At 40.4% G+C, this 27,050-nt stretch overlaps 3 protein-coding genes across 5 annotated transcripts; 1 reads left to right on the top strand and 2 right to left on the bottom strand.

The window, feature by feature from the left end:
- Nucleotides 1-594: 594 nt before the first annotated feature.
- On the bottom strand, nucleotides 595-12,333 carry lin54 (lin-54 DREAM MuvB core complex component). 2 transcript variants are annotated; one of them, XM_069701670.1, is made up of 14 exons: nucleotides 12,238-12,333; nucleotides 9,280-10,049; nucleotides 7,543-7,654; nucleotides 7,296-7,426; nucleotides 5,970-6,125; nucleotides 5,679-5,874; nucleotides 5,514-5,587; nucleotides 5,238-5,435; nucleotides 5,004-5,095; nucleotides 4,297-4,368; nucleotides 2,957-3,059; nucleotides 2,742-2,879; nucleotides 2,425-2,627; nucleotides 595-1,694 (listed from the first exon to the last, which is right to left on the bottom strand). In XM_069701670.1, exons 2-14 carry the CDS (start codon nucleotides 10,018-10,020, stop codon nucleotides 1,493-1,495), a joined length of 2,418 nt encoding a protein of 805 aa, XP_069557771.1. In that variant the 5' UTR covers nucleotides 10,021-10,049; nucleotides 12,238-12,333; the 3' UTR covers nucleotides 595-1,492. The 2 variants fall into 2 exon arrangements, with proteins under 2 accessions (XP_069557771.1, XP_069557778.1); XM_069701677.1 differs by having other exon boundaries at nucleotides 9,280-10,080.
- A 1,584-nt stretch (nucleotides 12,334-13,917) lies between these two features.
- cops4 (COP9 constitutive photomorphogenic homolog subunit 4 (Arabidopsis)) lies at nucleotides 13,918-19,389 on the top strand. 2 transcript variants are annotated; one of them, XM_069701687.1, is made up of 10 exons: nucleotides 13,918-14,033; nucleotides 15,116-15,195; nucleotides 15,287-15,438; nucleotides 15,526-15,629; nucleotides 15,714-15,867; nucleotides 15,955-16,105; nucleotides 16,200-16,370; nucleotides 17,556-17,698; nucleotides 17,805-17,889; nucleotides 18,791-19,389. In XM_069701687.1, exons 1-10 carry the CDS (start codon nucleotides 13,960-13,962, stop codon nucleotides 18,922-18,924), a joined length of 1,248 nt encoding a protein of 415 aa, XP_069557788.1. In that variant the 5' UTR covers nucleotides 13,918-13,959; the 3' UTR covers nucleotides 18,925-19,389. The 2 variants fall into 2 exon arrangements, with proteins under 2 accessions (XP_069557788.1, XP_069557798.1); XM_069701697.1 differs by having other exon boundaries at nucleotides 17,583-17,698.
- A 1,893-nt stretch (nucleotides 19,390-21,282) lies between these two features.
- Nucleotides 21,283-23,703, bottom strand: plac8.2 (placenta associated 8, tandem duplicate 2). The gene is made up of 3 exons (XM_069706800.1): nucleotides 23,619-23,703; nucleotides 23,071-23,195; nucleotides 21,283-21,387 (listed from the first exon to the last, which is right to left on the bottom strand). The coding sequence occupies exons 1-3, from the start codon at nucleotides 23,701-23,703 to the stop codon at nucleotides 21,283-21,285; spliced, it is 315 nt and encodes a 104-aa protein (XP_069562901.1).
- Nucleotides 23,704-27,050: the final 3,347 nt, after the last annotated feature.

Here is a 27,050-nt window from a genome sequence, read left to right on the forward strand (position 1 = left end):
AAATTTGAGGGAAATTTCCAGAAAACTGGTAAGAAAACAATTTGTTAGTGGTAAGAAACTAATTCACAAAATATGTTTTCAGGGTCTTTAAGTTCCACCAGTGAGCTGCACGCACACACACACACAACCATGGAAAACAGCCATTTCACTGGTCAACACAGATTTTGTCCCATGCAAATAAAATACGTGTTTCTTATGTATTTTTGCTGAATCCATTTATGTTTTGAGAATTTCTCCATCACCCATATTTTTTGTGTGAAGCCCCTGTTCTGTCTGCAGACTATTTCAAGATGAAATGCAGATGAAATAAGAAACATGTGTGCATGTTAGAATAAAGTTTGTGCACGTTTGTAACAAAAACCAGACCTGATAGAAAACGTCCAAAAACAGACTAAATTTCAGAGTAAAAAGTTTCAACTGTTTTAGTTTGGGGGACAAAAAAAAGATCAAATCTTATCCGGTTTTATTTATTTGCTCTCCACCTGCAGCCGTCAGAACCGCCTCGGACAGATCGGGTTGAGTAAATGATTTGTTCTCCGGTTCAGTTCTCGTTAGAACCACTAATCAGGAACGTCACTTCACGAGTCACGTTGGTCTCAGTCCATGTTGGTTTTAATGTACAGGAAGCATGTGACCAATAAAACATCAACCAGCACCAGGAGACACGTGGAGCTCCTCCATGTTTGGACCGATCCGAGCAGCACTGTGTGTGTGTGTGTGTGTGTGTGTGTGTGTGTGTGTGTGTGTGTGTGTGTGTGTGTGTGTGTGTGTGTGTGTGTGTGTGTGTGTGTGTGTGTGTGTGTGTGTGTGTGCGCGCGCGCATCTGACACTTGCATTCAGGATTAAACCAAAGATTGCCTCTACTTATTCCCATTGAAAGGTTTCAGCCTAGCCTCGGTTAATAATTAACGATCTGCAGCACTATGAAGCCACACCATATTAGCGCTCACGATGATTACAAAGAACTTGTCAAAATAAATATAAAAAGATACACATCCGGTTTGTCTACTGTAAGCACAAATATACTGATTACATTAAAAATTACAGGGGATTTTTTTTTTTTTTTTTTTTTTAAAAAGCTCAAAATAAGAAACAGAAAAAGAAACAGAAAAAAAAAATATTTAAAAGTGGAAGAACAGTTTGGAGGAAAAAAGAAATAAAGTGGAGGAACGTTTGACTTCCTGTTCAGCCTGACCTCTGACCTCTGTCAGTCATGTGTGTGCGCGCACGCACGCGCGCGCGCTGCAGTCAGGAGGACGACTGCGACGACGGCTCTGAGGGCAGCGTGCTCCGTCCGTTTGTCCTTTCGCTTGGAGGAGGTTTTATTGTTTCAGCTGTCCTCAGGCGGGACGCCGCCTGCCGTCAGGTCATCGTTCTGCCTTTTGTGACGACGGAGGCGACCCGTTTCCCTGCGGGGGTTGTCCGGCACAAGAGTGCAGAGCGGTCCGTGCCCCCGCAGCGTGGGGAGAGTCGGCGGGAGGAGAGCCCGGGCCTAGCAGTTGATGGAGGCGCAGTCCGCTTTGGCTTTCCCCGCCGAGCTGATGATCCTCATGAGGCAGTGTCCGAACTCCTCCAGCATCAGCCTCTCCGCCTCCGCCTGCGGCTGCTGAGTCTGTTCAGCCTTCTTGGCCTGCTCCAGCAGACACTCGCACGTCGCCTCCAGCACCTCCTTCGTCACGAACGTGTAAGGCAGCCTGGAAGGAGACACTTTTGTTTGGTGGAGGAACGTATAAAACAGAATGTGTGTTCTTCTAGAAACATATTAAAAAGGGAAATTTATGTTAGGAATAGTGCAAAACCCTCGACAAACTCCGGCTTGTTCTCCTTCTTCTTAAAGGCACTAAAATATAGTAAAGTTTGTGCCGCTAGAAAGGTCTTAATATGAGTTTAATGAACAGCACGGTGCTGTAAGCGTCACCATTAAATGACATCGGTCGCCGTCTTATCTCGTGTGCTGTTCGTGTTTCCTACATCACTGATTTTAACCTGCCAGTCGAGGCAGTGACACATGACGACTCTTTTTGACAATATTTTCTGCAAAATCATCAAATTACTATTCCACAAACTAAATAGGAGTTTTAAATATTTCTGAAACTGTATTTAAGACTGATAATGTTAATTTTTTTTGAATGAAAATGCAGTTTCACGTGACAAACATATATTTTTGTATTCATTCTTGGCCCTTCATAGGAAAGAATTGGAGCATCTCTGGTTTAAATGATAAAACAACAACCCTCATCGTCATGAATGAACCTCTGCTGTTGTAGAGGAGTGTGTGTGTGTGTGTGTGTGTGTGTGTGTGTGTGTGTGTGTGTGTGTGCGCATGTGTGTGTGTGTGTGTGTGTGTGTGTGTGTGTGTGTGTGTGTGTGTGTGTGTGTGTGTGTGTGTGTGTGTGTGTGTGTGTCAGAGAGTGTGTCGAGCACCTCCCGCTTCCGCTGGAGATGACGGGCGTCGTCCTCATGAGCAGGTCGGAGATCTGTGAGGACAGTTTGGTTTTGGCCGCCGTCTGCTGCTGCACCCTCACTTCCGCCGCGTCGGCCAGGTGCATCAGCGTCTTCCTCTCCGGACTCTCCTCGAAGTTCTTACAGCCGACGCACTTACAGATGGACGAGCACATGATCTTCGCCTGCGGAGGGGTGAGGGGGTGGACACAGGAAGTCAACGACGAAGGAGGGAACGAAGGTGAAGCGAGGAAAATATATATATATATAAAAAAAAGAAAAAAACCCGTCTCCTTCACCTCGTAGCACTCGCAGTAGTTCTTCAAGCAGCCCGACCGCTTGCAGTTGCAGCCTTTGCTGTGCCGGCGGTCCGACTCCCCCTCCTTTCCTTTGCCGATCTTGGGCTTGAAGGCCTCGGGGTTTCGGTCCAGACACGTCTGTGAAAACACGCGCTCACCGTGATTCATGCGTTTCCGACGGGAAGCAGCTGGATCACACTGAACCTGCAGCTCACCTTGATGGCTTTCAGACGCTCTGTCTCGTGCTCCAGGTTGTTGAAGCAGTTGTTGCAGTTGCAGTTGTTGCAGAACTCTCCGTTCGCGAAGCAGTCGCAGTATCTGGAGGAGGACAAACGGCATCGGCTTAATAAAACCACCTCAGCGTGAACTTTGTGTCTCTGAGGATCCGTTTCTGGTTCTGGGAGCAGCTCGACTCGGTTCTTCTCTGGTTTCCCTCTGCAGATTGTTCCTCCTCCTTGGCAGGTTTATGCAGGATGTCACATAACGTCACTGTTTAGTATCGGCTCAGATCAGGAACCTTAACAGAGGTGATGTCAGAAATAGTTCCAGGAACTATCCACGACGTTTAGCCAATTCAAAACAAAGCAAAGCAGGTCGAGTCGAGCCGAGTCAGAAACACAAACAGAAGTGGACTGATATCTTTTAGAAGATTATTCTCGGTGCTGAGATTACAACCTACTTTTATCACTGAAGACTCTGTCTATTGTTTTATAGATTTACAAAAAAAAAAAAAAGGGAAATCTTCCGGTTCATGAAATAGTACAAACTGACGATTCCAGAGTTCAAGTTGGAAAACTCAAATCATTCGTTTTGTCTCATTAAAAGAGTCCAAAATACCAAATATTCATGTGAATATCAGAGAAGATGAAACAAACCATCAAAAACATCAGAGAATCTGAAACTAAACAAGCTCTGCCATTTTTACTTAAAATCAACTTCAACAATGAACTGATTATAAAACATGGCTGCCATTAGTTCTGTCACAATCATGAAACATACACTGACTATTAATTGTCATACAAATAATTGCAATGAAAACTTTAACTGTCTTTTTCTGTTAATTTTATGCCACTTTTATGTTATAAGCTAAGTCATAGTTTAATAACACATCAAATAAAGAAAAGGAGTGATTTCTAGGATGTGGATTTTGGCTTTTCAGCTAAATCCATGATGTCCATGTCAATATTTGCTCATCTAAATGCAGTCGGTTGAACATTAGAGGTTAAAAAAACCTCCTGTGCCTTTAAACTGGAGAAGAAGAAGAAGAAGAAGAAGAAGAAGGAGAAGGAGAAGGAGAAGGAGGAGAAGAAGGAGAAGGAGAAGAAGAAGGAGGAGGAAGAGGAGGAGGAGGAGAAGGAGAAAGAAGAAGAAGAAGAAGAAGGAGGAGGAGGAGGAGGAAGAGGAGAAGAAGAAGGTGTAATGAGATTACGTAATTTCTGTAATAACTGTGAAAGGCCTAGATGACATCATATTTTAGCTGTAATTAGAAATACAAAGTTACACAATGATCAAACAGACTGATGACATCACTCGTCTCACTGACGGTCATACTCACAGTTTGAGACACTGAGACTTGGTGCAGTTACACGGTTTCCGTGGTCTGGAGGTCGTTTCTGCTGCTGACAAACTGGGAACAAGAGAAAGATACGATTTAAAATTGAAAGGAAATAAAAGCACGTTCAACCAACATTTAGTACAGAATAAAAAACCTCAGTCTTTATCTTAAAATAATATTATTTATATACAATTTTTTTGAAGTGTCAGCATGTTATTTTTCTTTGAGAGTGGACATGTCGTATTTAATTTTTCTTGCCATTTTCACTTTTAACTGCATCCAACCAAAAGTCAATAAGGTGCTTATCTGCTATTTCTGTCTTATATTTCATTTACAATTTGTTAAATAGATCTTGAACACTCATCTGAATTCGGCTCATTTAATAATAAATAATTAAAAGAGCAACCATACAAATTCTTTAGAGGGTCCTCTGTTGAGGTTTTTTTTCCAAACATGCCAATGCAAAACTTCTACAAATTTACAAATAAACATATTTGCCAGTTTTTCATGTTGCAAATATAGTTTCTAATTTCCTTAGTTTACAAGTTTGTTTTTCATCTATGTTTTCCACACCAATTCACTGTTTTCTAGTTAATTAACTCTGTTTTAAACAGAAACTTTGTGATTTATTTGGTTGGTGCACACAATAAATTAAAGTTAAAAGCTAAAATCCCAGAACAACACGGCTGCTTCGTGTCCCTTCTCACCCGTTAAGAGGAAGTCTGGCCTGAGTCTGGACCCCAGTGGCTGCTGGGAAACTGGAGCTGCTGGCGAGCGTCACGAACGGCGACTGCTGGAGCTGCGAGACGGAAACAAACACAAAAGAGGCTCAACACATATAAAAAGAGGAGTCACACACACACACACACACACACACACACACACACACACACACACACACACACACACACACACACACACAATAAATCCCTCCCACTTACCTGTGTGACATATTGTGCTGGCACGACCGCGTAGCCCACGTTCCCACCTCCGGGCGCCGGTGCCAGGACGGTGCCGGGGGGGAGGTTGGTGAAGTTGGGCTGGATCTGCGGGAGCGGCGTGGCGGGCATGATGAGGCGCTGCTGTGTCTGCGTGGTGGTGACGACTTGTGCAGCAGACGTCAGGGGCTTCGGGACGACCTGTGGGGGACGAGGGGGGACACGGTCCATGAACGCTTCTCGGGGACTCTGACCGAACGGGTTCTACAGAATACGGACCTGTTTGATGGTCTGTGCCGGGACGATGGGGCCAGACATCCTGACGGTTCCTGTGCTCACCACCATGGGTTTAGCTGGGGGACATTTGAGCATCGTCAGTTACCATGGAGATTCTTCCTGGTGTGTTTTTAACCGAATAACTCTAGGACAGAGGTTTGTGGTCACCTGTCGGGATGGAGCTGGTGCTGGGACCGCTGGGCTGCACGGTGCTGCTCGCCGTGGTGGCCGTGACCAGCCGGACGTAGTGGAAGCGGCTCCCCGGCACCTGGATCTGCTGCACGTTGGGCTGCGTGGCCAGAGGGATGATGGTCTTGAACTGGGAGCCGCCGACTCCACCCACAGCCTGAACGGGTTTCATACTCTGAGAGGATTCAAGCAGCAGACGGAGATGTGAGCCCCCGATCCAGAACTCCCTGCTGCTGCACGCTTCACCGGTCAAACAGAGCTCCACCTCACCTGCGCTGCCGTTTGGCCGGTGGCCACCTTGACCGGAGACGTGGACGTGGACTGCTGGACCGTGAGGATCTGCTGGCCGAGCGCCACGTTGACCGGCAGGGTGACGGACTTCTGGGAGGCGTTGGAGGTCGGAGATGCCACAGAGACCACGGTCACCTGGAAGAGACCAACGGTGAGGGGAGCAGCGGTCACCTGACCAAACACCCGTTCATATGGAGTATGTAGGGAGGGACAATATAAACATAAAGCATTTAAACTAAAAGAAGAAATGCCTCAAATTGTGTCCGAGCAGCTCGAAAACGGAGATTAAGATCTGTATACAGAGTTAAAGGTTATATCTGTCCGTCTCTCTCATAATCTATATATAATAGATATAGATATAATAGATATAACTATATATAGATATCTATCTATATATCTTATTGATATATATATATATATATCTATAGATATCTACAGATATCTATCTATCTATCTATCTATAGATATCTATCTGTATATATAGCTATATATATATATAAATATATGTATATATAAATATATGTATATACATATATATATATACAGTGAACCCTCGCTATAACGCGGTTCACCTTTCACGGTCTCGCTGCTTCACGGATTTGCATCGTGCATTGAAATCACATTACGACTATATGTAACGTAGATATATTTAATGTCCAGTTCTATCTATTTCAATTGTAAAATAAAGGTTACTACTTCACGGATTTCGCCTATCACGGTTTCTATTTGGAACATAACCCCCGCGAAAAACGAGGGTTCACTGTATATATATAATCTTATAATAATCTAATAATAAATAATCTTTTTTGAGTAACTTTTACTTCCACTGCTCACTGTTACAGTGTACAACTGATAATTAGAGCAAATGAAGGATACAATCATCAGTTTATTCGAGGTCAGTAAATGTCGGTAAATTTGAGATACTCCAAATTCAGTCGTCCTCGACCTTTTCACTCTTTATAATTACAGAAGCAGTGTTTCCTTGTTTTCACATATTTTGTCCTTTAATCATAGTGAGCAACACATTTTTATTGGAAGCACACGAGGAGGTAAAGTATGCTGCACGCCTCTTCTCCATTTCACCATCAGGGAATCTGGACTCGACCGCCTGGTCTGTTTCACCTGGCGTGACATGAAACAGGTTAAACCGGGATGCGCTGACTAGACCGGCCTCCCTTCAGTCTGTTATACCGTTTTATTTTCAGAATTTTGCTTTCATAAAACAGCCCTCTGAAACACACCATCAACAGAAGAGAGAAAAGGAATATTTGATCCGGTGGAAGAGGATGAGTGTGTATTCCTGACCTTGCTGGGAGTCTTGAGCGGTGAGATAGCGATTTTTTTCCCGGGGAGACTCTGTATACTGGTGCTGTGGGTCTCGGACAGAGTGATGGTCCTCTGGGGCATCACCGGAGATGTCTGAGTCAGGACCCGTCCTGTCAACAGAAAACAGCAAGATACGACGATGAGAAACTACTATTATTACTATTATTATTACTACTAACGGTCTTCACCTACAATACTACGAGTGAAAACAAGAACCGGAACGTACCGGCGATGACAGGAGGTCCCGACGTCTGAGGACTCAGACCTTTGCTGTTAACAGTTTTTGCGATGATGAACTTGATGGGTGCAGCTGAGGATATCGGTGGTTTCTTGGCAATCTAAAGAGATATTTTGATAAAAATCACATCCATGACGTAACGCCAGCATTTTTGAAATGTTGCATGTCCAAACAGCTGCAAACTTTACTGCAGGTGAAATCATGTTGGGTTTTCATCTCCCGATACCTGAACTCTGGATGTCGGCTTTAACTTACTACAGCCTGACTGATACTGAATTGATAAAGCTGAAAATCCATATTTAAAAGTTAAAAAAAAGACAATAAAGATGTAATATCTGCCTTTTTTTGTGACTGTAGGACATTTAAGTCTAAAAATCACCTTGATTTAATAGCACTGTTTCTAAAATATTTCAAACCCCCGTTTAAGATTTCAATTCTGCACTTTCTTGTTACTTATCTGCAGACAAATACACAGATATTGATATGTGTGCTATAAGCTACGGGTATTTAACCGCAGTTACTCCTATCAGTCTCAAAACCAAGAACCCAATTCATTCCCGTGTTTTTATTTTTAATCTGAATACTTTAAATATTGTTCTATGTGTGAGGTGAAATGAGGATGTAACTACCCTTCACTATTAAACTATAATGTTAGACAGATATGTTCTTGTGTAGATTTTAATGATACAGCATGATTGATATTATTTCTTGTAAATCCGTCACGTCTGGCCTTTAAACAATCAGAATATGAATCAGTGCTGCTGTCTCAGAGTGATGCAACTCAGCCCTTTAACTTGGAAAAACTGTATTAATATTCACATATTTGTGTTGATCTGAATAATAAATAATGAAACAAGAAGCTTTCAGTCACTGTAGATTTAAGATATCTGAGTAAATGTAAATTAAAATACTTTCCTTTTTTGACAAATATTAACAAAGTGCAGGAGTTAACTAATTAACTCTCACAAAGTTCATAATGAAGTCATTAGTATTAGATCAATTTAACTTTGTAATATATTTAATGTACCAACTTTGATTCTAAATATTCTCAAATTTATAATCTGGCCAAATCTACACTACTGCTCTGTTATAATAATTATGAATTTGACTGTCAAGCTCTTGTTTACCGTTTAGCAGCTTTATGAATGTTAAACTACGGATACCTTTGTCTTGGAACATATTATATTCTTATGCAAAAGTCTGCAGGTAATGCAATAAAACCATTATAAAAAAAACATAAAAAGAAAGGCAGCTTCACCTTCACCAATATTTATGATGCATGACTGAACCTGCAATCTTTTACCCAACTGATGAACTCGTCGTTTAGTTTCCTCACGGAGGTTATTGCACTCCACCATCTTTGTTATTCGCATTCAAATCTTCTCCAAGAAGAAGAGATGAGACGCAAACACACGGGTAGTTTTTTTTCTCCTTAACTTTCTGATCCACCCTGCAGGGAAGCTAACTCTGCAAAGCTACATGTGCTTTGTGCTGCAGAAACAGAAGAGTCATAACGTTTGACAACCAGCTGATGTAGTTTAATGTAAGTGTAGATGAAGCCTGAAAGTTAGTGTTAATGTTCACACTCATCTGTGGATGGAAGACACTGAAATCCAGCCAGTTGTTTTTACTACAAACATTTAAAGCTAATAAACGGCTTGAAAACAGTATGTGCGGTCACATTCATAAATTGTTAAATAATAGTAATAATAATATCATTGTTACCTGTACGGTCTTGAGCTGCTGCGCCTGTAACGTGGTCACCTGGTTGCCAGCACTGCCCACCAGCGGCTTCAGCTCCGCCCTCCCACCAATAGTCACCACTTTAAACTGCGGCGCCGACGACTTGCCGTCCCCGACAGTCTGTGAAATGCCCGGCTTGCTGCCCGTGTGGGGCAACTGGAGCACGATGGGCTGCCCCGACTTTCCGATCGCCGTGACCAACAGTTTTTGTCCCTCCTGCTTGATGACCTGCGGCGAAACGCCCGCAGACTTCGCCGCCTCTGTGGCTTGAGACGAGGCCACCTTGTTGAGAATGATCTGGTGGTTGGCGGCGGAGATGGTGAACGGAGTCGTGAGCTTCTGCAGCCCACTGGAGATGCTGGTCCCCGTCACGCTCTCCGTGGTTTTGGTCGCGGCGGTGGAAGCCACCATGGCTGGTTTGAGGGTGAGAAGCGGGGTCGACGTACTGGATATTGTGATGGGATGCTGACTGGCGGTGCTGATGGTGAGGGTGGAGTCTGTGGACGTCGTCAGAACCCGAGTATGTTCTGTTGCTCCCGAGCAGAGGCTCACGTGTTCTGAACCCGCGGGCGTATCCGTTTCCATCGGGACCGCCGTGTCGTCGCTGGGCTCCGTCTGGGCCGCGGTGCCGTCGGGCCGGGAGTGAGGGACTTCCTCTATGGCCTCCATATCCATGATTTCATCAGGAAGGAGGCTGTTGAGCTCTGGTGACACCACGTCCATGCTGGCAAACACTCAGCTCGCTGCTAATCCTGAAAGAACAACGTGGTTACTTCTCATTGTCTGCAGAAGAAAAGTGTCAAATAAACACAAAAAACTGAAGTTAAACACAGAATGATTATTTATTCTGTGTTATTTCAATGAAAATCATTTAAAAGATTTAAAAGCATGCCTTTAATGCACTGAATGCACCATGGGGACTGAAGCATACACTATTAGAGGTCAAATTCAGAGATTAGATCGACTGTTTTACACAGTTGTTGCATTTAATTGCAACACAAATGTATGTAATTTAATGTATTGCTCTAAATAATTATGACATATGTATAAATAGACCTGTCACAATTATTACATAATCATCTAATCTCCTTTATTCGAGCTGACCGCAATCACTTTGCAGAATCATTTCCATTCATTTTTATAAAAAACAGCTGGATGAAACTAAAAGAAATGTCATATTTCCACATTGTTTTCCGCCGTTGGAGGTTTGACTGGTGCTTCCTTCTTTTGCTGCAGTTCAACTGGGGGCAATTGTCCATTGTTTTGAATATTTAAGTAACAGGCTTTGAACATTTAAATAGTTATTTTTGACATCTGTCTAGTTGTTATCTACCCTGAGCATTTTTTGTTTGTTTACAGAGTCTATATGGGAAACAGAACTATAAATGTTCATTTACATGTTCTAATGTTCAAAGCCAATAAAAGTCCCTTGTTCCTCACAAGGTGCATTATTAAACTATGATAGGGCTTATATTATAACAGTGGCAGAAAATAAACAGAAAACTGAATCGTTAATTACAATTAATTGTCAACAAAGACTTCCCAGATTGCTTGCAGGAAATAAAAACAAACAACTCGTTATCCCTTTGTTCACAGGTCTGATAACTTCGCCTGTGAATTATTTCACAGCAATCACGTGAGATTGAATCACGACAGAGATGTGTGCACTAGACACGTCTGCTGATTTTGACAGGAGCAGACAGCTGATGCAGCGATCATCACAGGCGTATCTTTGTCCTGCTCAACATTAAGCCACCGAAATGTAGATGTACATAATCCCCCCCCCTCCCTTCCCTCCTCCCCAGAAGAGTCTTAGTTGGGGGCAAACGGTGAGGAAAAAGCGACCAGCTGCTTTTGCTTGGTTGAGTTACTATTTTCAGGCCGGGGTTGGATTTCGAAAGATCCGCCATTTTTACCTCGTCATCAGCTCAGTTAGCTCTCCGGCTAACACTGAGCTAAGCCTAAATGCAATTAATAATATTCACATTGAGCAGAGACACTTAAATCAGCAGCTATTCATGGCAACAACAAAAACACACACACACACACACACAAAAAAGGAGCTACCTGACAAAATGAAGAGGTGGACTTTTTCTTTTACTGCGTGCTACAAAGCAAGTAACAAACTCTTAGCAGGACACTGACAACGTAAACAATGCCAGCTTTCCATAATGCCTCCTGTCACTTGACGTATCTTTCGGATTACTACTTTTTTTTTTTTTTTTTAGCCCGATAATGAGAGTTACTACAACTGCAAATGTAGGTTTCTCTCGGGGGAGTGTGAAGCCTTGAGCTGTGGGGGTTTTTGGTGTTTTTTTTTTTTTTAGTTAACGAGGCCTAACCAGTTATAAACGACACATTTCACTTTATTTGTGTCCCATTTATTGACTCAGTTACGTTCAGATCCGCGTGTAAACCGGCAGAAATAAAACGTCAAACAGTGACGCTGCGCGGTTTTCAGATAAATACCGCGGACCCAGCGGCGAGCAGAGGTGACTGCTGACCTGTAATATTTGACAGCAGAAGACATCGGAGACATCAGAGACATTAAAGACTCAGTGATCGTTGCAGAAGTCGCTTTTATAAAAAATAAAATAAAAATAAAAACCCGTCAAAACAAGTGTCCGGCTAAGTTAGCGTTTACTTTTCATCTGCAGTCTGCTTGCACCGTGTTATTAAACCGCCTGGTTTAAAAGTCAAACTTTAGTAGACAAGAGTGCTGCACTGAACCAGGGGGTAGCCTTGTCTCCCCACCGGGGTGTCCCCCTGGACCGTCAGCGGCCAGGACAACTGCACTAGCAAACTTGCTGAGCTTGCTAACCCGAGCTAGCTAGCACAACATTATATCTCAACATTGAACACGTTGGTAAAGTGAGCGGCTTTTTCCACTGAATACCGCAGAGCGAGGACTGGAGAGGGACAACGGGTACTCGTGCTTACCCGATATTTTAACGCTGGGCAGCGTTTCCAGATAAAACGGGGAAAGGAAAAAGCGATTGTTCAAAATACCGCGCCGAGCGCCATTCCTCCCTGACATTTCACAGGCCGGCCACGCCCTCCGCACACTACGTCACCGTGACGCAACGCTTAAAGGTACAGCGCAGTTTCTCTCCGGTATTACAGTTGTTGGAATAAAACAATTACAAAATCGTTTGAATTGATTTATGTTATGTCTATTTTGGTAACATTCTAAAGTTTTCGTTTATTTTCACAGTAATTACATTAAAACCATAAAAAAAAACGAGTAGGATCATTTATCTCATACACAGAGTATTTATTGTACTGTATATATATGTTGACTGTGTTTCTTGGTTTGTTTGTATATAATATATATAGATATGTAATGTACTGTATATACTGTGCATTTTATATTTATATTTTTTTACTGCTATTTACTGCTATTTTATTGCTGTTCTATTATTATATTATATTATATTATTTTATTCTATTATTTCTATTATTATCTTATTGCTTATGTATGCTGCCGTAGCGAAAAAATTTCCCCTCGGGGATTAATAAAGTAAATACCTACCTACCTACCTACCTATTTTACTTTCTGAAGATTATAACATACTTATTGTACAACTCACTACTGTCTTTACTACTTGCTACCACTAAGGTTTTAATAAATGATTAATTAAAAGCCTAGTGGCTTAAAAGATTCTGCAAAATCTACAAAAATGATAAGCAAAACATTTACCAAAATGACAGAGAAGACACTGTGTTTTCAAAAAAAAGCGTATCTATTTTTTAGGAATAGATCAGGGTTGTTTTGTGAAATGATTTGGGGTGACTGTCTCAAAATGCACAGACATGTGTTTGTGGATATTATTGTATTGTTTATACAAATACAATCTCCGGCCAAATCCATCTTACATCATTAACACTGTTGCACTGTTATTTAATTTAACATTATTCTATTTTCCGGCAGCAACTAGAATAATTTAATATTATTCTATTTTATTTATATATAGTGATTTTTTTTAAAATATTTTTTATATTTAATATTTTTACAACCTCTATTTTTATTCTGTCATTTTTATTGGTTTTATCCTGTACCTGTACATGCTGATGTAGCAAAAAAATGTCCACTTGAGGGATTAATAAAGTACAGTATCTATCTATCTATCTATCTATCTATCTATCTATCTATCTATCTATCTATCTATCTATCTATCTATCTATCTATCTATCTATCTATCTATCTATCTATCTATCTATGTGTATATGTAAAAGTATACTTTAAACACCTTGAAGGCCTCATAAAGTAAATAGCAGACGACATGGGTCTTTCTGCAAGTTCTTCAGTTTTTGGTGGAGCAGCTTCTTCAAATTGACTTCTTAAACATAATATATGTATTAAAAAGGTATAATATATATATATAAAACTATGATATTTTCTACTGATTATCCTTCACAATTCTTTAATCCGAATAATAAAGACGGTTATTAAACGGTCATTGTCTTAAAATGACACATTTTAAATTATGAACGTGTCATTTTATTATTTTTCGCTGTGCGCGTTCCCGAGACTCACTCCGGTTGGGAGGCGGAGCTCCGCGCTCTGACGTACTCAGACGGAAGGCCCCGCCCCTCCGCCCCCCCCCCCCCCCTCTTGGCAGAGGAAGCCGGTGTGTTGTTGACACTTCGACACAGGCGACAATGGCGACCGACGTGAGGCAGGAGCTCGCACAGCTGATGAATTCAACCGGATCTCATAAAGATCTCGCTGCCAAGTATGTGACGCTAACTAGGAAAACGACCTTTCTTCGTTCACTTTGAACAAACGCGTCTCACTTTAGGAAATAACGGTCAGCTAACAGTGAGTTAGCTGTGATGGACCCAGCTAAGCTAGCGTTAGCCACCTTAGCTACATTAGCCACACATCCAGCTAGCAGCTTCTTTTTTTCTTTTTTCTTTTTTTTAACGTAAACGGAGTTTAAAAGCGTTTTAAGACTCTTGTTTCGACTGCAACGCCAAGTCCGATAGGCATAAAAGCAGAGGGGCTACCCGACGTTAAACGTTGTACTTCGTTATACTGGCTAACTCGTATTTATACAAACGCTAACTTACTGCTCGTTAGCTGGTTGGTGCTGGGACACAGCATAGCTTTAATGGAGTTTGGACTTGAGGAAGTTAAAATTTACATTTGACACGAAATTTTGCATTTAGAAACGCTAATGTAAAGACCGTGTGTGTACGTGCTTTCAACGAGACCCCGCTATTCCGTCTGATCAGCCGCGGTGTGTTTACAATGTGCCCTGATCGATGGATAGACAACCATTCAATCTAATGCGATCACTGTCGTTGGGAGGCATCTCTGGCCCCGCAATGTTTACCCCCCCCCCCAAAAAATGGTTGTGTTTACAACAATTTCGGAACCTAATAGTGCATAAAGTTGCTGCTTTTAATGTGAACTGATCCCAGATTAAAATGCACGCAGTAATCACCTTGTAACAACAGGAGCGGTGACACACCGGGTTATACCGCCTTGTGCATCAGCGATGTTACAGTTTAAATAGACTTTCACTTGCGTAATAGACCTGTGGGTGATCCGCTGTGGATGGAGGGTGGAGTGCACAACCAGTATCTTCTGTTAGAAGGTGCTGTGGTGAAAACGGGACTGTCCACAGTCTTTGACAACAACACTTTCATTCTAGTGTCAGCGGGACACTTGCAACGGTGTCTGTGAATTAAAAAAGGAATATACGTGAACTTTACGTGCGTGTGCAGCCTTTCAAACCTTCAAAAAAAATCTTGTTTCATCGGCCTTTAATGGAAATTTGCGAAGTATCTAACCTGTAAAAATGTTTCGTAGATACCGACAGATTTTGGAGAAGGCCATTCAGTTTACAGATGCGGAACAACTGGAGTCCTTGAAGGCCTTTGTTGAAGCAAGTAAGTTGCGCCTGCGTGATCTGCGTGATCTGCACATTCTACATGCTTTGTTTACTCGGATGTCTTACTGCATCATTTAACATTTTTACAGTGGTCAATGAAAACGTGAGTCTCGTCATCTCGAGACAGCTGCTCACTGATTTCTGCACACATCTGCCCAACCTGCCGGACGCCACAGCGAAGGCAGTGTACCACTTCACCTTGGAGAAGATTCAGCCGAGGGTCATCTCCTTTGAAGAACAGGTAAACGCCCTCTCTCCATCTCTCGTAGCTCTCCATGATGCGCCAGTGCAGCGCATAGTGTGATGATGCTCCTCCACCTGTCCTCAGGTAGCCTCGATCAGACAGCACTTAGCAACCATCTATGAGAAGGAGGGAGACTGGAGGAACGCCGCCCAGGTTCTAGTCGGCATTCCCCTAGAAACAGGCCAGAAGTAAGAAATGCAGATTTATAGCTTCATCTTGTGATATGATATAATTCCACATATTTAAATACCTTTTTGTTTCCTCCCTTTCAGGCAATATAATGTTGACTATAAGCTGGACACATACCTGAAAATTGCCAGACTCTACTTAGAGGACGACGACCCGGTTCAGGCCGAGGCCTACATCAACAGAGCTTCACTGCTTCAGAACGAGTCCTCTAACGAGCAGCTGCAGATACACTATAAGGTACACGATCCCAACACACTCTATCAGTTTGGTGTGCAGCGTCTTTCGTTGTGTTAAGGAGCGTTTTAAAGCCGCCCTCCTTCTCAGGTGTGCTACGCCAGAGTCCTCGACTTCAGGAGGAAGTTCATTGAAGCTGCACAGAGATACAACGAGCTCTCGTACAAGTCAATCGTCCACGAAAGTGAACGTCTGGAGGCGCTGAAACACGCCCTGAACTGCACCATACTGGCCTCTGCAGGTACCACCAGGAACAATCTAAAATGTTAATGAAATAATCTAAACGAAGCAAATGTCCGAGTCTCACTCACCAAAACGTTGCGATCCGTTTTCAGGACAGCAGCGTTCCCGCATGTTGGCCACTCTGTTCAAGGACGAGCGCTGTCAGCAGCTGGCCGCCTACGGTATTCTGGAGAAGATGTACCTGGACCGCATCATCAGAGGGAACCAGCTGCAGGAGTTCGCTGCCATGCTGATGCCTCACCAGAAAGCCACCACAGCAGATGGTAAGTGGGTTTCACTCAGTGCAAGCTGCTCCTGTATTGTCTTGGAGCTCCACCATCTCTAATTCAGCTGCTGATAGAAGTTTGTGATCCACATTGAGATTTTAGGAGATTCATTATTTGTGTCATAATTATGCATTGAATGCTGATGAGAAATGTAGAAAAGGATCCATTATAGACGACATGTTTTTACTCGTTACAAACACAACCCCAACCAATCACGGAAATGTGGGCACAGTTGTGCAAAAACTACAATGATCAAAGCCAAATTTGATAGAGAGAAAATAAAGTGCTTTTTTTTGTTTGTTAATCAATTGTTTGTTTCTGAACATTTTTGAATAAAAAAATGCTCAATTTCTCTGATTTCAGCTTCTTAAACGTGAATATTTTCTGTTTCCTTTATGATAATAACCTGAATATGGTTGTGGACTGTCGGTCAACAAAACAAGATATTTCAGGCTGCGTCTTTTCTTTTGTAAGGACCAAACAGCTCATCAATTAATAGAGAAAATACTGGACAGACAAATCAACAAAGAAAGTAATCATGTGTGTGTGTGTGTGTGTGTGTGTGTGTGTGTGTGTGTGTGTGTGTGTGTGTGTGTGTGTGTGTGTGTGTGTGTGTGTGTGTGTGTGTGTGTGTGTGTGTGTGTGTGTGTGTGTGTGTGTGTGTGTGTGTGTGTGTGTGTGTGTGTGTGTGTGTGTGTGTGTGTGTGTGTGTGTGTGTGTGTGTGTGTGTGTGTGTGTGTGTGTGTGTGTGTGTGTGTGTGTGTGTGTGTGTGTGTGTGTGTGTGTGTGTGTGTGTGTGTGTGTGTGTGTGTGTGTGTGTGTGTGTGTGTGTGTGTGTGTGTGTGTGTGTGTGTTTTTTTTTTTTTTTTTTTTTTTTTATGCAGCTCTAGTCCTGTGTGGGACTGGATGTTACTGGGCATTATTACAATTTCAAGAGAAGCACCAAAAGTATGAATCAAAATTTACACACTAACACTGAATAAATCTGTATTTAACCTGAAGTCACAGCTGATTCACTGAGTCAACAGCTAAAATTTAAATCTGGATAATGAAGAAGCTCAGAGAGTAAAAAGGCACAATTATCGTTGAATGAAGAGGAACTTGAACTCATGTAATAATTGGTTTTCTTTTCAGGTTTGTCTGGTCAGAACTAAAGAAGGACTTTCTTAAGTAAAGAAATAGTTGTCTCTCCGTCTGTTCCCGTTTCAGGCTCCAGCATCCTGGACCGAGCGGTGATCGAACACAACCTGCTGTCTGCCAGTAAACTCTACAACAACATCACTTTTGAAGAACTAGGAGCTTTGTTGGAAATCCCCCCAGCGAAGGTGAGACACGGACAGATAGAACATCTTGTATACTGTATAGATATACTGCTGATGATATGTTTTCCATGCTGTACATTGTAATGCTGGTTTCTGTTTGTGTCTTCAGGCTGAGAAGATTGCTTCCCAGATGATCACCGAAGGAAGAATGAACGGCTTCATCGACCAGATAGACAGCATCGTACACTTTGAAAGTGAGTCCTGGGTTTCATGTAGGTTAGAAAATACATTAGACTTTTTTTTTTTTTTAAACCAAAGCAAAGCCTTTTCCTCTTTTAAATTAATAATTTTATTTTACTTCATTTCAACACAATAAGTCACATTTCAAAGCTCAAAAAGGTTGAACTTTTAAAGGTCTGAATTCTTCTTTTAGGCTTTTTTTTTATTTTAAAATCCATATTTTCTAGGTATGTTTCTAGTTCTTCTTTTTACACAAATAACCAGCATTTCGCTGACACTTTTTTGATAATTAAATTAAATTTAAAAAGTAGAGGAGAATGTCCTTTTTCTTTGAAGTCACAGTTACAGCTTATTTATTATACTGGAAGTCTTGTTGAGCAGCCAAAATGTCTTTGACACAACAAAATTTTTAGATAAGAGCTTTGAGGCAGGATGTCTTTTTAATCCAGCGTTTTACATGGTATATTCTGAGAACCCTGTTTTATACATTATCTAATTGATAATACAATATTTTATTTTCTCATACTGAAGATCTAAATCCACTTAATTTGTTATGAAATAGCATTCCAGTATAATTGAGCTGTTTTTCTAATCAGATGCTTCAGATTTGGTTGAAACAGAAGCAGCGAATATGCAAAAGGGAAGTTGTAGTTTATGAATTTAGTTCCTTCATTGTACCTGTAATTATTAGTTCAAAAGAGGACTACATGATGCGAAAGTTGTTGATTCCATTTAGTTCAATTTTAGCAAAAACATTTCATGTGGGCCTGTGGCCAAAAGGGGGCAGTCTCTTCCAACTGGAACAACAAGGCTCTTTACGAAGCCTGCAGGCTCTGACGGAGGGTGTTTAACAAGTTGTCCACATGTCCTGAGGTGGTAAATGTGTCCTCTGATCTGCTCTCCTCTCTCCGGCAGCCCGTGAAGCTCTTCCTACTTGGGACAAACAGATCCAGTCCCTGTGTTTCCAAGTCAACAACCTCCTCGAGAAGATCCGTCAGGCGGCTCCGGAGTGGGCCGCGCAGGCCATGGAGACCCAGATGACCCAGTAAAAAAAAATAAAAACACTCACCCAGAAAACCACCCCTCAAACTGGTCCCTCAAACCACCCTGAAGTTCCGTCTTCCTGCTCAGAAACACCACCGACTGCAGTCTGAGTACTGGAAGAGCTCCGGGAGAATCCTCTGGTACCGCCGCCACTCGTCTGACGCGTTTCTCTTCTGGCGACGTTTATTACTTTTCTCACTATTTCTGATGTAAATACACAGGAGGACTGTTCATGTACCTTTAGGTGTGAATTCATATTGTTTACATGTTACAAATCTGGATGATTATTCAGGTAGTCGACGTGTAAGAAGGTCAAAAAGAAGCTGCTTCATTCAGTCTTCTGCGTTCCAACACTTTTAACTTCACAACAGCAGCAACGTCTGTCCAGTGGTTCCTGAGTATCTTGTCGGCCTCTCGGTCCACACTCGTGAAATTTCAGAAAAGAAAATTAAATTCAAAGCTGAAAGAAATTGTGTCATTTAAATTTGCATTTCACTCAATTGTTACACAGTTTAAATCTGAATTTATAGGACAGAGTCATTCAAGTGTTTGTTTTTCAGCAGCGATGCACTTGTTTAGCTTCCAGGATGTTCGTCCTGAATGGACGTCTTCGAGCAGGTCAGAGGTCGGCCGGCCGGATTATGCAAACAGAAAACGTACGTGGAAATAGTCCGTGGGTCAAAAGTAGGCTCGGTGACGTACTGAAATACTGTCGTGCTGTTTCATATTGAACAATCCTGACTGTTCAGTTTAATAAAGGAAAATTACAAAGAACACAAATATTTAACTCGGGGGGAGGGGATGGGGGACTTGACATTTCATTTAAAATTCCTGAAAACAAACTCTTCAGTTAAAAACTCCTGATGGGAACTGTAAAAAGTACTTTATTTAAAAGAACATATAATCCAAACAGGTCGGGAACATCTGCCTTAAAGGCAAAAGTAATACAATCTATAAAACCGACTTTGGTTGTTCAAGACGTCAGGTGATGATGGTTGTTGACTCACTCCCAGCAGAATGAACACTCCTCTGCACAGAGCAGTAAAGACGCTCCTTAGTCACATATCACAACAGCTTTCTATCATCGCTGACAGATGTGGAGTCCTAATTACTTGTATGGGACTGTTGGCAGAAAGCCATCTGAAAGGCTGGTTTCCAACTTGCAAAGTGATGCTCACAAGCAATTGTAAAGTTTAGTGGTATAAAGATCAACCTTCGTAAAGGTGTAAAATATATGTGCATGAGGAGGTCACGGTATTAATACAACTTGGCAAGGAATTTCAGCACGCTAACGCGCTCACCAGCTACCTATTTCGTTTACTGTGTTGGCTTTAGCGAGTCAGCATTAAACACGAAATACAGCTAAGGTTTTGCAGCTGTTTGGTCATAAACGAAATTACCGGACAACTTTAATGTTTCTGCTGATGTTTGTTGCCGAGGATAAAATTCTTATTACACTTCATCTTGAAAAATAGTGTGCTGCATATTTCATGGCAATTCATCCAAAAGTTGTCGAACGAGTTATACAAAAAAAAAAATCAGTCCGGTGGTGGTGTGAGACGAAAAGTTAAATGATCAATAAATCAGATCGATTTATCCTCTGGAAATCATGAATATTTGCACAAAATTTCACAGCTTTCCATCCAGTATTTAGAGGATTGATAAAAGGACACCAAACGGCTGTTTTACAAAACCTGGATTAAATCAGGATTTCAGTTATACCCTGGTTTAATTAAGCCTGGGTTCAGTTTTACAGATGTTACCGTGGAGATGTATTCTGTGCCACGAGCCTCATCTGGAGCAGGCTTTTGGAATGGGAGTCTGTTGGAGCTAGCGCCTAGTGGCCATCAGCGGTACTGCACGTTAAGTTACTTCCGCATTTGTTTTCGTTTTTGAGACCCGGAGACTACAAAACATTTTTTACATACAATATGCGGAGCATCCTTCAGCACTGACACGGTGCTACTCAGCTAGCTATAAAGAAGTCAGAAGCGTTGTGAAATATAAAGTGTGCAAACACAACTATAATCAGGCGAGTAAAAAAAAAACAACAACAAAAAAAAAACACGAGAACACCACGCTGTTTCAAATTAAAGAGTTTTTATTAAAAGCATGACAAGCATTTAGCATCCAGATCAGAATACATTTTCCACTTGCACATTGATTTCTTTATTGAATATGAAAAGGGTTTCGAACTGGCTCGTAAACGGCGCAGAGCAGCTGACGTGAACAACGATCCTCACGACTTCTCTGGTGCCAGGACGACATCTTAAGAAGGCATAAAGTGAACACGTGACTCTCCACTCGCTTCCGACAGCTCCATAGATGTGAATATGCTTTGTTGCCTTTGAGCCTCACCCTGCTCAGAAGATGCCCTGCTCCTTCCGCCGGTCGATGTCTCTCTTCAGCTGGCAGGTGGAGCAGAGCGGGCAGCACCAGGTCAACATGAAGTCCTTACACATCGACCCCTGTGAGACACAGACAGACAGTCTCTCTGAGAGCGTTTCACACAGTTAAGAGTTTACGTTGTGAATTTCTGTGTTTGCCAAATGCAACGACTGCTCGGGATTCTCGTACAGAAGAAAGTTAAACAGTCATGAAACAGGAAGTTAAATCAGTGAGTGAGCGTTGTGAAATCTGGAACTCCTTTAAGGCTGTAAATGATTTTTATTTTATACTATATATCATAAAGGAAGTCTGCAGGCAGTGGAAATATAATTTGAAGCTTCATGCATCAATCTAAAAGGTTGTAAGATTATGACCTGAAAAAATTATCTGGTACACAAAACTTTTTTTTCCTTCATACTTTCCCTCAGATATTCAAATAAAACTACTCTCAACTCCGGCACGCAGTGACCAAGCAGTTAAATACATGTACTCCACTACTGAACTTCAGTTATTTGTGCTTTTTACTTAAGCAGGCTCATTTTCTGCCACTTTATTATTCTGCCAAAATACATTTTAAAGGTAAATATTGTACTTTTTTAATCTGGCCCGTTTATCTGACAGCTGCAGTTACTGATAATGCTTCAGAATTTGTTGAATTGTTAATGTTTGTCAGTGTTAGTTAAATGTTCTCTTGGTCAGATGTGAGATGAGCTGTTAGAATAAAACTACTGCATGTAAGAAAGCCAACAAAAAGAGTATAAAACGGCTAAAAGGCAAACAGCATACAAAGTAAAACACGCTCTGGATCTCCTCGGCAGTTTTCTGCTAAAACAAATTTATTAACCTTCTAAACTTTTAAATTGGCTTCATTTAAGTAACTTTTTTTTTTTTTTTAGCTCCAGAGACATAAAAATATTCAGTATTGCATGTAAAAGCAAAAAAACGGATCAGATTTGTGAATCAGAACTTTGTGTTTTTTTTAATCATCCCCACTGATTTATCTCGTGACTGCACTAACCCACTGAACTGTATACAAAGTACATAAAAGCAGTTCCACCTCAAGCAGCGGGAAAATGTAATTTATACACTGATGTTTTAGGATTAAAAATCGAATGATGCCAAATATAATGATATATCATTCATAGAAGCCGTTTTCTATTAAACTTTTAATACAAAAAAATGAGCGACATTAGGTCACAAACATTAATGGTTGGAAACCAGACTCATTCAGTCAGAATAAAAACAGACTCATGTAACCGTATGAATGCAATAACCAAAGCTAAAGGCAGAACTGCCAACAACAGCACATCAGCAGCGTATCTGCAAGTATTGATAACGTTTTATTGTATTAAAAAGTCTTAAATTGAATTTCTAAAAGTCTTAAATATTTTTTCTTATCTGTTGTTTTTCTCTTTTTTATCATGTATATTAAAAATAAACACATTTTGTTGTTAAAATCTGTAAATGTTGAGCATATTAGCAAAAGCATCAATGACACAATTCATAAATTCTCCAAATCAGTGCAGATTATTTTCCGTTTGATGTGAGATTAGTCCACTAATTGTTGCAACTCGAGGTCTCATTAATTCACTTGTTATTTTGTCAGTAATTATTGTTGTAAATGTGATATAATGACAAATAATTGCAGTTTGTTTCATCCTCACTGGTTTGACTTCAGACTTCGGATGATACAAGAGTCACTCTGGTGTTAAAAACGCTTTAAAAAAAAGTCTGCAGGTTCTGGTTCTGTCTAGTAAACTCACGTTGATGTTGTATTTGGTCCTGTAGACGCTGCGGATGGGCATACCCAGACCACAGAGGCAGCACTCGTTCATGGCACTGGCGATGGAGCAGCCGAGACACATGTGGCAGCACAGACCGTAGAAGCCTGCAGATCGGGGAAGGACGCGTTTGAAAGGAAAAGTTCACAAGTTTCTTTTAAATCTTAAAATTAGAGCACGTGTGGACAGATTTTTTTTTTTTTTGACTGGTTGTAGATCCTAGATGCACTTTTAGTGTAAGTGATGCTGATTTTGAGTGTAAATATCCTCAGATTCAGTCACGTTTAGCCAAGTTGCAGCTTTTTGTAGCACCACATTTATTTCTTTGTTGATCTGCAGTAACAAGAAAAGACTCCTTTTTTTTTTTTTTTTTGACTGAAGCTTCCTTCTAATGTCACATAAACTTTCGTCTTCCATCACTCACATTAAAAGTCTATTAAGGATGTTTAAAGGGCCTGTATGAACAGGAACCTGCTTTAATGTTCCTGTAGACACCTGATCCTTGTCTTCAGACAGTTAGGAGTTCTTACAGGTTCCACAGTCGTCGCAGCAATCGAGCACTCCGGTCTGGAACTCGGAGGGCTGGTATTTGCCCGGTTGCATGGTCACAGCCATGATCACGATCAAAACCGCTCTGTGTGGAATGTAAAGGGTTCGTTCTTATCACTTATCATTGTGACTATTACTATTTTCCACGTAAATTACTCCTTTTTTTTGTGTGTGTGAAACATCAAACGGGGCCAAAGCGGATAAATCTTACCAGATGTTGGGAGAACGTGAAGGACGGTGAAGCTGAGGAGGAGGAAGAGGAAGGCTCCCAGGAACACAGACTGAGAGCAGCAGAAGGAGCGTTTATGAGCGATCGGAGCAGGTGACCGTTTTATGGTGCCGAAATATTACAGGCAGATATGTCCCTGAACACACCTCCACCCTGCCCAGGGAGTGGCAGTAAACCTCCAGCACTTCACACACCTGTTGCACTATAGGCAACATTTAAAAACAGGCTTTACTTTACTTTTTTACACTTGATCAAAAATCTGGATAAATTTGAAGTAAAATCAAAGTAGTTTAGTGAATAATTCCACCCTATTAAAAACCCTTCAGTCATATTTACATCTGAAATCGGATTTATTGGGGCATGAAATTCCTCTTAAAAACCCAGAAGTGGCCCATCCTCCTGTGTCAACAGCATCACCCAGGTGTAAAAAAAATATATACTTTTTTGTATTTAAAATATACTGACATTTTCAAAAGTACACTGCAAATATACTATCAAAGAATTGTACTTTCTGCAAATATATAAAAAGTACACAAAAGTCACACTTTCCCCTATTTTCAAAATTCAACTTTTAACACACTTTAAAGTAATTGTACTGTAGTATACTTTCAAGAAATACATTATAAGAAAAATATACTTTAAGTGAAAGTTCTGTGCAATTACTTAAATGTTCTTCTTTGAACTTTGTTTTCAAACATATTTTTTGTATATTTCAAAACGTATGCTCTAAATTACCATTGAAACAATGGTAAAAATGGTAAAGCACATTTTATAAATACAGATTTTAAATATCCTGAATTTTTTTGTATATTTCAAGTAGTATTTGAGTGTAATTAGTAAGTAAACTTATTCATGCTATTATTTCAGTATATGAATTGTACTATTCTTTTGGAATGTGTTCAAATGTATTACTGTGAAAATGCACTGAGAGCACATTTAAAAAAAATATATATTTTGATATCTTGCCGTTTTAGTATATCTTATTCATGCTTATATTTCAGTACATTATGTGTACATTTCTTTTGGAAAATGTTGATTAATTATGTGTATTAGAATGATGCACCGAAAGCTCATTATAATCTTCCCAATTGTTTAAATGATCAAAATTGTATAAAGTACACAAATAGCTACCTTTGCGATTGTGATATCTGACGTTAGATAAAAATGATGAATGGGAGTGCAGTGAGATTGTTGCCACATTACCCTCTGTGTTAACAGCGATCATATCAAAGGTCACGTCATGTTCAATTTGTATTTTCCCAGCTTCTTTTTACCTCTCGCTTTTATTTTGTTGACTTTCCTTCATTTCATCCAGTTAATGGATTTAGATTTTAAAAACCTACAAAAAACATATGAAACCACCCAACAGGAACCTACAGTCAGCTCCACCTCAGACAAACATACAAATATTACACATGAATTTTATTATTGTGTCATGCTTATTAAACAATGTACCCACCCAGCCGAACAGGATTGCAAAAAAAAAATCTTCACAAAGAAAATAGTCTTTTTCTTAATCAAAATCTTTATTAAAAAAAAAAACCAGAAACAAGAACCAGAATTACAACAAAAATATTAAATGAATGTAAACCTGATGTTTTTTTTTTTTTTTACAAGATTTTGCAACAAAAGTACAAAATTTATATGTAATAAAGTTAAACAACTTTTTCGAACCTGTTATTATCATCTCACGAAAACATTTCTGATATTTTTAACTTAACGTAATAACAACAGTGAATTATTTTCAAGACTCCTGTTTCCAGCTTTAAACATACACACATATGTAGATCCACCCGAGCTGCTCAGTGTCTTCAAAATAAAAACATGAACTATTACTCAAGTTAATTAAAATTATATTAATAATGTAGTCAACAAATTCATCTTCTATATTATTCAAACAAAACAGCAACAAGTTTAATTAATTTAAAAAATATATATATTTTCCCACCTCTGAAAAAAGTGTCTTCATTGTGTTTTTATTGTGCGTGCAGTGGATTGTTACAAACATTAATGATAAACAGCCTGCAGATCATTTATCTGAAGTGCCCTTTAAAAGATCAGAATACACAGGTCTGTTTTTCTTCTTCTTTTTTTTTAAAACACCTATTAAACTTTCCAGGTTTTAAACCGCTGCTGTGCTCCGTTCAGACACACGGTGGCGCTGCTTCCCTTAAAACCTCCTGCTCCTCTTCCTCTGTGCAGGAGAACACGTAATGAGGACCTGACTGTAATGATATGGGCTCTGACATAATGAGCAGCTGTAACTGAAGCTGGAGGGATAGACAGGCATGATTTTTAATTTGCGACAGACTAAAGATAGACCTGATAGGCTGAAAGACCCTAAAACACAGAGCTGCTGTCAGCCTGAAACCCACAGAGGACCCTTAAACGTATGACAACTCTTCACCAAACAGGACACATCCTCTGAACTCTTACACATATCACTTACTGGAAATAGAGAAGGGGATTCAGAGGAGGAGAAGTCAGTCTAACGAGTACATTTAATCAGTTTTCAGTCATTAAAATTGAAAGTTAAGGTCAAATAAATGTCAGAATATGTTGCAGACTATTTGCTGTATAATTTTAATGCACGCACACTTCAATATTTACATTTAATGCTGATTCATACTAACGCTTTTCAACATTTCAGAGGGAAATACTTCTATCTGACAGCTTCTCACATTAAAACCAATAATCAGTCTTTAGAACATGATGAATTATTAAAGATAAACGATAGAAGAAGTTCTTTCTCAACTAATTACAACAATAAATTCATGCCACCATGTTAATGCATCATTAAAAAGGCTTTCTGCATGATGAGTACTTCTACTTTTAAAACTTTTAAGTATATTTTTGTCTGTAGTGGATGAAATAATCAAAACATTTACTTAAATAAAGGCATTAAAATCCAGTTCAAGTAAATGTATGAGTCTAATAGTCTGACGTGGCTGCTACTTTATATACACAGTTTAGTTTCTTTGTTTACTCCAATTTTCCCAACATAGGGGTCTGGCACCTCCGAGGGTCACATGATAAATCTCAGGAGTCTCAGTGTTTAATGAGAAGAAAGAAGGTAAGAACTTATTCTGTTTATAAGTTTGTCTCACGTTTAATAGGATTTCTTTGTGGGGTTTTTTAAAAGGAGATTTTAGATTTACCACTTTGGACATCAAACAGTCATTTA

Source organism: Brachyistius frenatus, unplaced genomic scaffold, assembly GCF_029030835.1.
Source record: "Brachyistius frenatus isolate BFR_SWC_R1_liver_20210118 unplaced genomic scaffold, ASM2903083v1 Contig_3, whole genome shotgun sequence".
Lineage (NCBI taxonomy): Eukaryota > Metazoa > Chordata > Actinopteri > Embiotocidae > Brachyistius > Brachyistius frenatus.